We start from the raw sequence: 14,327 nt of genomic DNA on the forward strand, positions 1-14,327 counted from the left end.
ATTTAGGGAAAAAAATTAAGGTTTGGGTTGACATAAGTAACTTAGTTAGCTAAGTTCATGTACGAAATGTAACTTATACATAATGTAACTTATGTACATTACATGAGCTTCTTTCCGTTCATCATCAAATGACACAGTGACATAGGTGTTGCTGTTTTCTGTTACTGTACCACCCTGCCTCTGTTTAAACGTTGGGCCAACAATCATACCCAAAACAATGCCACATTATTTGCATGACCTAATTATTATTACACTTGTCAGCATCACTCAGAACAACTCATGTGTCACCTGTTTGTTGGCCTTGAGCACAAGTCTGAGGGTTGCTATCTGTTCTCTCTTGGTGCTGAGCAGAGACTTGAGCTTCAGGATCTCCTCCATGCAGCTTTCCTTGTCCTTGTCCAGGAGAGGGGCCAGTTCCCTGGCTGCAGCTCTCTGTCTGGACAGCTGCAGAGACCTGTCTACTGCCCGCTGGAGGTGCTTCACCTTGGGGAGGAGAGGAAAGAGATGGAGGAGATAGGAGGTGAGGACAGGACGAGACCAAACGATGATATACAGCTGATACAGTAAGAAAAAACAGAGCATAGTTTTGGGTAGGTGTCATATCTTAGGGAAGAGATTACGAGAGGGAAAACACAGAGGAAGGAAATGTAAATAAAAGGGAAGAAAAGGAAGCAGGGAAAAAAAGTTTAAGACACAAGAGGAAAAAAAGGAGATACTGACACCAGAACTGTGTTTTACCTGGTCTCTGATGATGGCGTTGAGGTTGTAGATGTTCATGGGCTCCCTGCGCAGCTCACCAGCTGGTTCCAGGGCAGGCGATGATGATGATGACGATGATGAAGAGGCACTGATGCTGGGTGAGCGGGTTGGAGGCGTGCAGGGCGGCAGGCTCTGCTCAGATGGCACCTGGAGGCCCTCCCTGTTGTCCTCCTTCTCCTCTCTTCCACCCTCCCCAGATAGGGGCTCCTTGGATGGAGACTCTGAGGGGCTTCGCGACTCCCCAGGACTTGAGGTTGTCGAGGCGACAGAGGCCAGCCGCCTGGCGAGGCGTGGTGTGAGGAGAACTTTGCTGTTGTCTGTAGACATGGCTTTAAGACTGGCACTGAGGCCCCTGAGCCCTCTGCCTTGTCTAGAAATAAAACAAAGTTAGTTATCTTTCCTTCCCCATAACTCCAAGAAGAGACATTCAAGTCATATTGGTCCCAGAGAAGAAGACAGACTAAGGCCAGATTCAGACCAACAACATCACTGCATTAAATGAAACAACCTCTTCACTAAGTCCAGTGTTTTAGAACAATAAGGATGGTACCAGAGAGGCAGAAAGCACAGACTCTCACTGAAAAAGTTGATACCAGCTCTATGACTCAGTTTCAAAGGAGAGCATATAGCTAGAGCCACTAACAGAACAGGCCCAGGAGCTTACCAGTTGCCAAACTGAAAAAAAAAACAACAGGAGGCTGCTACCATATGGAGTCACAGCTCATAATGCATCTTCCTACAAGTGTACGCATCTAGTGCCTTACCAGATGGGGGCCAGGTGAAGATGGGGACCATGGATCACTTAATTTGAAAACTGATTGAGATGTGATTTATGTGCATATTCTATGGATCATGCTTATTTAAGAAAGGTTGAATTAAGGGCAACTGGACTTGGTTGTCAATTTTTGGATAGGGAGAGGCAGGGACAGATGGTTTGAAAGAGGAGTGAAGAAGGGAACCATCCATCAACAGGGAAGGAGGTCTATGACATTACTTTTAATTCTGTTCTTTCATCCCTTTCCAAGAGGCTCAACAACCTTCATACTTGGCTTTGTATGGATGAACTTGAATTCCAACAGCCCAAGGTTAAACTCAGCCCAGGGTTAAAAATTTCACACTGCACTATTAGCTCTGGGTTAACTGTCTTCTCTTGTCTTCTCTTCAACGGTCTTTAGCCCTGTTTTACAGTGACACCCTTTTAACCCAATTTTTAGTCAATTTTCAAAGAATACACACTCGCCCTTGCTATGAGCAAAAGTTGGGGATATCCCACTTTGGAATGTGCCAGGATTGTGCCAATGTAAAAGTTTTCTTAGCCTGAGGCTAACAGCTCTCTTACCCTGGGGCTCTGAAGGTTCTAAGAATGAGGTTCTAAGAAGCCCTTATAGGTGCATTCTTTAAAAAAAAAAAAGCTGCCCTCCCTCTAATGCAGGCACCACAAATAGGGCCTCAATCACTGTAAATTTAAGAATTCTTTCTTCATCTTTTGGTGTTGCATGTGTCCTACTAATAAAACAACAGTCAGACCTGTAGTAGTCCAGCATGACGCGGTTGGGCGTCTCATTGTTGCACAGACAGACATGGTGGTACAGCTGGGCAAGTTCTTCGCTCAGCATCACCAACTCATCCTGAGCTGCATTCAACGCCGCATTGCTCTCATTGGCTGCTGACTGAGCTGACTGCAACTCCAACTCCAAGCTAGAAATCTGAGAGAAGAGAAGAGGAGAGGAAATCCTTTATCTCTGTAACTATAGTCACATTTCCACCTAAAGTACCAGATCTTTCTGTCACAGGAACTACTTTTCCAGGCCTGTCGTCATCTGTGTTTCAATCGTGGTCTGCTGACAATTGAAAATGTGACAGCTATTTTTACAAGTCATTTTGTGTGCAACTATACAACAACAAAGATGCCATAAAAAGCAACACATAGGCATCATTACTTGTGTAACACATGGACCGCTATTTGCAATTCCTGCTGGTTTTCATTTCAGAATAAATGCCAAAGTTCCTGTACTTCTGGAAAGTATTATCCCTGAGCAGGATGTTAAAATAATGTCTCCAGAATGTATTTTCTACCCTGGTTCCTCCAAGGGTTCCTAGTCCCTGGGGAGAGTTCCTGTGGTGGAAACATGGCTTGTCTCTTATTCTGTTCCTACAGACACAGTCAGTATGACATGCTCACCTTCTCCCGTCCCTCACGGCAGCTCTTCTCCAATGAGGCAACCTGCCTTTCCAGCTTCTGGATCTGATTATTTTGCCTTGGCTTCTCCTCCCCTGCTCCTACTACACTCTGAGCCAGTCTGTCATGGAGGGCTTTCACCTCTGCCTTGAGCTCCACCACTTCTGTCACAGCCACACGGTACTTGCATTGCAGGATCTCCAGACCTGGCGTCTGGTATGAAAATACTTGACTTTTGTTCAGCGTCTCACTCTTATTGTCCTCAGTTCGTCCTTCCTCTTCAGCCTCCTCCTCATCCTTGTCCAACTCCATCAAGGCCTCGTGGTTGAGCTGGGCCTCCTGGTTGAGGTGGGCCCTTCGATGAAGACGGCGGAGGGCAACGACTTTCTGGCTAAGGCGGAGGGCCTTCTCATGCTGCTCAGTGAGGGCCCCCTGAGTGTGTTGGAGCTGAGTCTGGGACTCCTGTAGGCTGGTCATCAGGACTACTTTCTCACGTTCAACCTGCAGGGGGCAGCAGCAAGATTAGGGAAAAGAACAGCAAATATGTATGAGATGATTCTCGATGTTTTCAACCCTTTGTTTACTCACAAACAAGCCGACAGCAGCCAGTAAAAGAAATATTGCACAGGAGAATGAAAGGGGAAGAGCTTTAAATCGACCACCACACAAATGTGTCTCTGTGGTATTTTTGTGGATCTTTATAATGTTTTGTGTCTCTTTGTGGTCTTTTTGTGTTTGTTTTTTGGTTTCTTGCAGTCATGTTGTGTATCTCTTCATCATTTTGCATGTGGTTGTTGTTTCTCTTTGTTATCATTTTGGTCGCTAATATTATATTGTGTCTTTCTGTAGTTAGTTTACATCTTTGTGGTTGTTTTGTGCCTTTTGTGGTCATTTTATGTCTCTTCATTGTTGTTTTATGTCTCTTTGTGGTCTTTTTTGTCCCTTTGTGGTCTTTTTTGTCTCTTTGCAGTTGTTTTGCATCTCTTCGTGTTAATTTTGTGTCTCTTGGGAGTAATTTCACATCTCCTTGTGGTCATTTGTGTCTCTGTGGTTATTTTGTATCTCTTTGTGTTCTTTTTGTGTCTTTTGTAGTCATTGTGCATCTCTTTGTGGTCATTCCATGTCTCCTTGTGATTGTTATGTGTCTCTTTGTAGTCCAATTGTGTCTGTTTGAATTACATTTTGCCCCTGACCATTTGGGTCTGCTCCCGGTAATCCATCCTTGGACATGATCATATTCCTGCTGGTAGAGACACTGGCATTGACCTCAAAGACTGGACCTGTCTATGAAATATTATGACAGTTCGTTACTTTCATGCCACACCACCGATCAACAGTTAGTGACAGTAGTGCACCAAGAGATGTAACATAAAGGGAAGGAAATGTCACATGTAAACTAAGAGGGGTTCAAAATATTTAAAGAAAAAAATGTCTTGTTTTGGTTAAGTAAAGATAGCTTTTTGTATACAAGAAAATTCCACAAGGTACCTTTAATCATTTCTAAAATATGTAATAATGTGCAGAACTTGAAACATGTTGTCTGGTGTGCAGTATTATTATCTTGGAGTAACTGAAGTATGTCTGCAATTAATCCAGTCCATAATTAGATATTATGTCATTCATTTAATAGCCGCTGTGTAAAGATTCAAATGCAACTGAACCATAAAAAAAACTCTCAGATCTCTTAAACCTGAATGATACCACAAAGATCTCTTTAAAACATTAGCCCATAGAGCTTTGATGACACTTTTTCTCATTTAAATACTTGAAGTTCCAAAAGAAACAATGCTGTAGCACCAAAGTGGCTTCATTAACATTTAAAGAGCAGCGTGGACAGCAGCAGAGGCAGCAGTAAAACCCACCCATCTCCTGGAGAGTGGTCGATAGTGTAGTGTGTCAGCTGAGATATAAATAAACTCTTCCTGCAGCCCGGCCTATCAGAGAGGCTGCAGGGAGCAGGGATGGATGGGATTACACACCTACAGGAACTGAGGCACATGCACACACACATTGATGTGTGTTTATACACACAATATGAGCTATGTGGTGATTTGAGTATGATGCACTCAGTAATTGATTGTAATGTTCGAGAAATGCCCTGAGAGCTCGGGAACGTATGAGAGACAGGTGTTAGGAAAGAAAAGAAGACTGAGTGTGTGACTGACTGTGTGTGAGAGGAGGAGACAAAGGGAGGAAGTGAGAGACAGGGTGCTGTACGCAATGGGGATACTGTATGGCAGCATGGTTTCACTGTAAATTATTCAAAAGCCTCAGTCTGCTGCTGGATTTTGAGCCCAGCGTACAATGAAAATAATTAATTAATAATAAAACTGGCATATTTTTCTATCACAACCAAAATTTGTCACAAATTAACATTGATAATAATGAAATTGTCATTTATTTTGCACTTTTCAAGACAAATGTCGAAGCACAGCACTTCAGAAGACAAAGTGGAAGACTATTGAAGGAGAGAAGCACAAAAACTACAAATAGTTAAACAGTAAAGTCTTGAATATAATAAAACAAATATGCATAAACACACACTCACGCACACACACATTACTGCTATTGGTTTTATTATCATTATTCCGATTATTGTCCGCATTATCAATACAACTGTTATTGTTACTTTGGATCATAAAGTAAAAGTTACATTGTGCTCCTGCATGTTCCTTCCGTTTCACACTAATCAGAGTTCAAATTAATGCAGAAAGTTCGCCAAATGAGTAAATGTGTGTTTAAATTAAGCAAAATGTTAATGGAGTTTGGCAGCAGTGAGACAGGAAGTCACTGAACTCATCATCCAGAGTGTGTTATTTCAGAGCAGCGGGCTTTTGTTTTTAGGATATCAGGCTGAACTTTAAATTGACAGACCATTGACAGTTATAAACAGCTGATCAACTTACAGTGGAGGACTCGTCCCCACTTGTTACTGTCAATTTCAGAGTTTGCTCGATTCCTGTATTCCTGCAGAGCTCCTGCAGAGCACCTGCAGCCTGCCTGTCTCTGCTGTTTCCGGGAGGTGGGATTCATGCTCCCATTGATCCTGTTGACCAGACTCACCGTCATCAGTTGCTGTTTGAGCTTCTGGATCTCTGTCAAGTTCATCTCGCTGAACAGGTCCGATGATGCCGTCCCCTCAGCTTTCCGCCCCGGCGCTCGGTACTCTCCGTTAGCTCTGGACGCCGACCCTGCAGCCGTCCCTGCTCCAGTCCCACTCTGGAGGTGCCCATTACACCTGAGACAGCAAGGTACATCAGAGTGCATCTTTAAAATCATGAGGATTTACACATAAATACAGAAAAGAGAGATTTATAAACAGCACAAATGCACACCAACATTTACACATTTTTTACAGTACAGTGTTTCTTCCTCCCCAGATATTCACTCTATCCTCATAGTCAGTGGATGCTTTCTGTTATCTGATGTGTAAAGTCACCCAGTGCACATTTTCAGATATAAAATAAAACACATAATTTCAAACCTATCACCTAAACACTGCATTCAATTGTAGTAGAAGTAAATATGTCTCATAGGAAATGTAATGAATGTAAAGTTAACTGCCAAAACAGAATGTTAATATGGAACACATCTGTGAAATCTTGTACAATTCAACAATCTCCTGGCAATGAAAGCATCATTTAAGGTTTTTATGGATCTGTTTCTGCAATGCAGAAAAAGAATGAGTACAGCTCTAATCCACAGGCTTTTTTTCCTGCTGTTAACAAATCCCATGTGCAAAGACAAACCAGCACTGACTGTGTGTGTATCCAGAGCCTGATATATCCCATACTTATACACAGCTCTATAATTCATGTGTGTGACTGTTTCTGGTGTTTGATTTTTGTGTGAACATTATAGCTGCAACACTGTGCATCATAGAGATATTCAGTCATTTTAAGGAACCTATAAATTTAATTCAGTTTCAGCCAGTAGTGGAAACATGAGACATAAATGTCAAATGCTTCGACTTGTGAAGATATCAGATCAGAGAGTCATTAAAAAGATATTTAAATGTGACATTTTTCATGGTCATTTCTAGGTTAATGAGTTGAAATCCTTATTCCATTTGAATGATTTGCCATTTAGTTTCCAGAACAGGTTATTTGGTGATATTAAGGAGATTAGGACCAAACATTTTCTCATGTGTACAGAAAAATGGTGTGTTGATATATGGTATGAACATAAAAAAAAACAAACTTACTGCGCCATAAAGAATAGCTGCAGTCTACATCCTTGTGTGAAGTATAATTTAAATGAAAGACAAAGATCTCTGTGTGCACAGCTCAGAAGTGTCACCATCAGCCCTCCAGGCCACCAGGTTTAATGCCACTCCTCAGGAGGACAGACTTTTGTTTGTTGAAACTGAGAATGCAGTTCTATTTTCTTTTGCTGTCCTTCCTAAGATGATACAAGGGATGTAGTTTTTATTAAATGTCCTCAATTTATGTTGATTTCCTTTGGCTGGATGATTATGAGAAATGTTTCAGGAAGGGAATCTTCTTGTAACTGATCTGCCAAGCTTGAGCTATAAAAAAACTGTAATTTTGTAATGAAAGCAAATGTAATCAAAGGAAGCAAACAACAGTACTTTTGATGTTTTGTAAAGCCAGAAGAGTTGGGCACTTTGTGTGCATGACACAATAATAAAATCAGTCCTTCATGTACATCATATGATATACATACTATGTATCTTCTTCCTCTTTAGTCGTCTACTCAACCACTACTGCAAACACATCAGTAATCACAGTGTTACACTGGCTGTTTCTTTATCACCAACTCACATTGGAGTTTATTTTGATTTAATCCCTAACAAATGCACTATTTGCTCCTTTTTGAATTGACATTTGATAAAACCTTCAGTAGAGAAGTCATAAAGTGCTGACAGAAGAACTAACTCATTGAATTTGTTAGCAGAATATTGATAGTCGTATCCTGGAAGCACTGACTGGTTCAGTAGTTCACTAAAACCACCACCTCTCTTTAACTTTAACAAATCTTTTTAGGAGCCTAAACCTAACAACATGTGGATTTCTGGTATTGACAAAGTCCAGAGTATATTTTGCCCAACCATCCAACAGGCTCTATTTCCAATGACATTTTGGAAAAAACATTCTCTTCGTACATGATCCAGGCAGCCCGTTCTCACTCCCCAAGACAGCTTGGTCAGTGGCCCTTTGCTTCAAACTATGACACTGTGGTAACCCGTCCAGCATCATGTCTGGAGGGGTCCTTCTGATGTTCTGATGTGCTGTTGAAGTTGGGTGATGTAGCATAAAGAGTAAGAAGTGCAACATAGGAGGAGATGGGGTGGATTACTGGGTCAAACAAACAGGATTTTCACCTAGGAGACCAGGGTTTGTGTCCTGTGTGAAACCAAAAGTCAATGTTGACTTCTTCTTATTTAACTTCACTGTTAAATAACCACCTCAGCTGAAGAAAATCTATCTGATGTGACTGAGGCAGAAATCATGTTCACAGACGAGGTAATATAAAAGTTTTATTCATGTTACATTTAGTTACATTCCCTGACATCATCTCTCTCTGATGTATCCGACATATTCTGTGTATCCAGAAATTACAAACAAAAAGTTACAATGCAACAAAATATATGACATATGTCAAGTGTTTTTATATTTTAATGGAGAAATGTTACGTACTACAGTTTTGACTTATGTAACGTACATAAGTTGCATAATGTGCGTAAGTTAGGTAACACGTATAAGTTCCATTATGTATGTGAACTTATTTAACAAAGTTATTTATTCTCTCTCTAAATGGGGTCATGTTTTCAATGTTCATGATAAGAGTCCTTGAATGCCACCATTTTTGTGGTATTCACCTCTAACGTGGAAATATTCTGGAAACTCTAGAAAGACTTCATGAATAGTGCACGACTTACCAGGTTGTTGTAATTTTGTACTTTTCGTTAGTTTTTATTTTTATTTTATTTTTAACTTTTGTTCTCAATTCAGTTTCAGTAAGTTTCCAGAGTCCTCCTCCTTGTTGTGTTGACAAATTTAAGCAAACTTACAAAGACTAAAACTAAAGACATTTCCTGTATGCATGTATTTTAGTTTTGTAAGTACACAATATTGTCTCAGTTTTCACTCTTAAGTCTCCTTTTTATTTTTATTTCAGTTCAGTTCAGGTCTTTTTTACACCTAGTTTAGTTTTAGTTCACTATAATAACCTTGGTTGTAAGCATGAGTTCACAAATTCCATTTGAAGGCAGCAAGATTTTCATGCAAACCAGATATTTTCTTTAAACATAACCAGGTAGTGTTTGTGCCTTTATTTTGAAGGTCTACAAGGAAGTAGTTTGAAGTTATCTGATGAGTTGGGAGAGAGAATGTGTTGCTCTTGTGGTCACTAACAGTGTAAATATCCACCTCATTGGCTCCTCGGTGTTTGGTGACATCAGAGTTGTCGGGGTTGCGTTGCCGCTGGGCGGGGCCGAGGTGAACGTCAGGTGGGCGCTGCCGGTGTAGGCCACGTCACACATGCTGAGGTGGTGGACCAGCTCCCTGCGCAGGTGGTTCTTCTGCTCGCGCTCGCTCTTCAGAGACTCCAGCGCCTCCTCCAGCTGCGCGTCCGAGATGTCCTTCAAACGCAGCGCGTCCTGTAGCTGGCTGTTGAGCAGCTCCGTCTCCTCCTCCAGGACCTTGATCTCATGCTTCAAGCCTTCGTACTCCACCTAAAGACACGGACAGAATCACAGACAAACTGCTCCACAGAACAACTGCAACTAAAAGTCAAAAGAAAGTTGTCACAAATCATCAAATTCTACATATATACATCCCCAAATGTTTACTGTTGTTAAAATAAAATACAGATGAGAAAAGATCAGTATTATCGGGGGAAACACTAAAAGCTGTAGGGGAGACCAGGGGAAATTGTAACAGCTGGTAGTTGGAACACACTCAATTGCTCCAGTCAGAATCAGGCTAGAATCTGCACATGTAAACTTTTTGGATGAACAGTAGTTTAGATGATTATGAATATAAACTTAGATAAATGTTATTTCTATGTTGTTTGTTAAAAATTAACATGAACATGTGTTGCAGTTCCCTCTGAGCCACATGGTCCAATGTAAGCATCCTGTTTGTCTGTGCTGATACACTTCTTGTTAGAAAATAACCACATTTCACTATATTTTTTAATGTAAAATGACCTTTAACTCAATACAAATAATTCAAATCTAGTTACCACTAGAATGTTTGCCCAGTTTTCTAAAAAAAAATAGATATGACTGTCTGCTCTAGCTATGATAGAATGCTGACATTTCTGCTTTAAGTAAATACGTTTAAATTTAATTTATTGGTTACACACAAAGAAGTTCACTGAGAATTGGAGGCAGAAATATAAATTCCTACATTTTCAGTTCAGTCTTCTCACTGAAGAACACAGGACAATAATTTTAGAAGTTCCAGATGCACTGATATTTACTGACACTAAAGATTGTTTTATTTTATTGTTCCTCAATCCTCAGTGCTGCAACTGATGGTGTGGATGATGACATTCTAAACAACAAACTAAATCAGTGTACAGATGGAAACACTTTCTGTTTCCATCAGTAACTATGTGTTTCATCTTTAGCCCCACTTCTGTGTGGAGTGTCACATGCATCAATTACTGATGCCTGATCACTACCTCCTGTGATTTACAGAGCAGATGTATGTGGCAGAAATAAAAATGCACGATTGAAATTCATTTGCACTTGTACATATAACCACCTAAAATATGTATAACAACATTCTTGTGATCAAAACAAATAAAGGACCCATATGAAGTCTGATTCCTTCTCACTTGCAGGTCCAGAGTGTGTGTGTCCATGCGTGTGTGACTGCTGTGTACCTGGTTCTGTTTGAGTGTTGACACCAGTTTCTGCAGGGAGATGTTCTCCTCCTCCAGCTCGGTGTAGTCCTGGAGCAGCCGCGCCTCTCGGAACTTGTACTCCCTGACCTCCTCCCGCATCCGACTGCGCTGCAGCTCCAACATCTCATTACTCTGCTGAGACAAGTCAGAGGACCAAAGCTGGAGCTGCATAGGGCTTATAATACATAGAACTAAACATGACAGAGACGGGAGTTATGACATGATATGACATGACATGATATGACATGATGTAGCGTACCTCCCTCAGCTCCTGCAGCACGGTGCTCAGGTGTTCGCTGTCAGCCGCCGCGCTGGAGGCGGCGGCCCGGCTGAGCTTCAGCTCTGACTGGAGCTCCAGGAGGCGGCCCATGTAGTAGGCCTCCTTGGTGGCAGACTCCTGCAGCAGCGTCTCCTCATTGGTCTCTCCATCCTCTGCCACCTTACGCTGGGTGGAGTAGGCCTGGCCAAATGCCTGGAACAGAACAGCAGAGGGAAGGAAGAGTCATCCAGATATTTTAAGAGATGAAGTCTTTCATATTTCTGTTAGAATAAATGTTCTCGATCAAAAGGGCATCATCCAAATGCTGTATGTGTTGGAAAAAACAACAGTACATTATGATCGTTGTAGGTAAAAACTTATAATAACAAGAAGCCACAGAATGAGGGTATAACATTCTGAGAAAAAACTCAAGTTGTATATTTAGGAGGAGAAAAAAAAGAATATTTTACGAGATTAAAGTTGTAAATTGAGGAGGGAAAAAACTGAATATTTTATGAAATTAAAGTTGTAAATTTAAGAGGAAAAAAGACTGTTTTATGACATTACATTTGTACATTTACAAGAAGCAAAAGTGAATATTTTCTGTTTTTTTCTGATTTTACAAGATTGGAGATGTAAATTTCTGAGAAAAGAAAAAGGATATTTCCAGGACTGAAGTTGTACATTTCTGAGCAAAAACCATATTTTACAAGATTAAAGTTGCAAATTTTAAAAAAAGAAAACCTTTTCTGAGAATTAATTTACTTTTAGTTTCTCTCATAAATTTGTGACATTCTAATATCAGATAATATTCAGATTTTTCAGGTTTCATAAATTTACCACTTTAATATTGGAAAGATTAGAAAGACTAATACATTATCATAGAAAATAACACAGTCCTTTTAACACAGAACAAACAGACCTGTAAGTAAAGATCTAAACTTTGTTGAAAAGTTTTAGTAACATGAACACATGAGCAACTGCAACAAGAATGAAACTCCTGTTCACCTTTTCTGAAGAATAATGTGTCTGAGTTGGGAATTTTCCTTCATCTAAAAGTTTTCTGTCATGTCATTATTTCCTGATCAATCCATTTCTCATTTATTCTACTAACTGTAAATGTATATAATAATTATATTTCTAATCTTATTGTGACAAATCCTCTTGTTGTCACTTAATTTCTAGTGAAGAACCAAAAGTTTCTGGAAAATATATTAAATTGAAGTTGAGTCCGCTTTTGAAACAATTCACACTTATTCACACAAGACTTTTTGAAAGTTGTCATCTGCTCAGTGGTCTGATCTGTTGCAGAGCAGATGTCACTTTCTCTTTTGGGTGGAACAAGCGCTGTATAAGTGCTGCTGCTAAATTGAAGAAACTAGTGGCACCGTGCCTAAAAGCTGCTGTGAGGCATTCTGCACATAAAAGAGTAAAAAAAAAAAAAGGTTTACAGTTTTCTTTACTTCCCCAAAGAGGACAGTAAAAGAAGAGATGTGTGTCTTCTGTGAGACAGAGCCGGCCAGTCAATATGTGAGCGTCTGTGACAAACACTTCAACACAGGTTAGTTAATGATGAGGAAATGACATGATTATGCCTGTAGTTCAAAGTCAATCACACAAAAAAGTCTTAAGGAGATGGTCTAACTCAAGTTTTTACTGTGAAAAAAGGAGATCCCACCATAAAACAGCCGCTTTCAGAGTGGAGTTTGGTTTAACAGTCTGTAAATTTAAAGACAGCTGGGAGCAGAGGGGATTTTATCTTTAATAATTCACATAAATTGAGCTGGCTTACCTTTCTAACAATGAACCTTGTAAACAACATTCATCATCATCATCATGCAAAGCACTTTCATTTCAGTGTGAGATTTCTAAAGTAGTTCAAATAATATTAATACAGAGGCTATACATGTGATGTCACAGTAGACGGAGTCACTTCATGGTTACTTCCACTGAGTGGCAGAAAGACTACTGAGTGGCAGCGTTACCCGTAATTTACACCAGATGCAGCTTTGTCACATTGCATGTGCGCCGCGGTTTTGTTCCGTCACACGAGCAACTGCAATTTCCACCAGCAGCATTTCAGAAGCATTTCAGCAGCGGAGAGTTTTGCCCGTCTGATTATGTTCACTTGCTCTGATTTTGTTGATTAAGTCCTCTTTCCTTGCTCTTTGTGCTTCTACCATGGATAAGCAGGCTATGTAGTTAAATAGTTATAGTTAAATAGTTAAAAAGTAATAGGTATTTTCTGTCTGTCTTTATGATTGTGAGTCTGTAAGGGGTCTTTTATTTTGAAAATTAACCGGATTCTCCCTGCCTTTTCCATGCTTGACTTCCTACCCGTTCGACCTGCTCTGTGCTAATTGACGCGCCATCCGTCAAAAATAGACTTACTGCGTGTTCTCCGTGGACGCAGTTCCAACGCGCCGCAGTGCACCTGGTGTAAACACAGGCATTGACTGGTGTAAATGCCACAAAAACACCAAAAAACATCTCTAATGGAACAGAGGTGTTATGTGATTGACTGAACAAACAAGATTCAACAAGAGATCAGAATGATATTTCTAAAAACTGCCAAAAGCCAAAGAAACGAGAAGCTAATGGATCACTGCAATTCACAGAAATATCTGGAATCAAGGCACTGAAACATGGATTTATGGTTGTCATTTTGTGTACAGGAACCATAAATTTCTATGGTAGGTATATTGAAATTTTGGGTAAAATCAGACCTTCAGTTATTTACTGTATTGATTAATGTTAGTTATCAACTAAATATTAAGCATCATTCATTTATTTTCTGTGTAATAGTCATGCATCACAGTGTGTATCCTCATATCCTCAATAAGTCTCTGTAAAATATGTCATTAATTAATTGCTGTTTTACTCGTGGTTTTACAGATTCCCCTTCTAACAGCAGTCATGTTGCCAGCCATGTTGTTTCTCAACCTTTTTGAAAATCTGCTCAAAGATTGTAGGCCAAAATTTGGAGAAACTCTGTGAATCATGCTACAATAATATTGTCATAAGACTGGCTAACAACATGTGATTTAATAAAGTTCAACTGAAAATCTTATGCATCAGCCAATCTTAAAAGTAAATGTGCAGGTTCTATGACATTATTGTCTGTTTTTATATTGTTAAATGTAGTGTATTGTTTGTCTCCTGTCTTATTTTTTGTGATTGCAATGTCATGTTAAACGTGTGTATTCTGTTTCTTATCATAATGTTTGGAATTTGTCCTGTGTCATGGTAGCT

The 14,327-nt window shown here is 40.0% G+C and overlaps 1 protein-coding gene across 1 annotated transcript in view; it reads right to left on the reverse strand.

Annotated features, from left to right (window-relative positions):
* LOC146306398 (protein bicaudal D homolog 1-like) overlaps positions 1-14,327 on the reverse strand; it is a 55,695-nt gene that overhangs the window by 4,932 nt on the left and 36,436 nt on the right. Inside the window, exons 2-9 of the mRNA XM_084711021.1 lie at positions 11,076-11,288; positions 10,796-10,948; positions 9,331-9,635; positions 6,002-6,176; positions 2,942-3,439; positions 2,287-2,465; positions 739-1,129; positions 289-483 (exon numbers count right to left, since the gene is read on the reverse strand). Of these exons, the coding sequence (XP_084567147.1) occupies positions 289-483; positions 739-1,129; positions 2,287-2,465; positions 2,942-3,439; positions 6,002-6,176; positions 9,331-9,635; positions 10,796-10,948; positions 11,076-11,288 (2,109 nt within the window). The remainder of the gene's footprint in view (positions 1-288; positions 484-738; positions 1,130-2,286; positions 2,466-2,941; positions 3,440-6,001; positions 6,177-9,330; positions 9,636-10,795; positions 10,949-11,075; positions 11,289-14,327) is intronic.

The sequence above is a fragment of the Lutjanus erythropterus genome, chromosome 22, assembly GCF_056507025.1.
Source record: "Lutjanus erythropterus isolate fLutEry1 chromosome 22, fLutEry1.hap2, whole genome shotgun sequence".
Lineage (NCBI taxonomy): Eukaryota > Metazoa > Chordata > Actinopteri > Lutjaniformes > Lutjanidae > Lutjanus > Lutjanus erythropterus.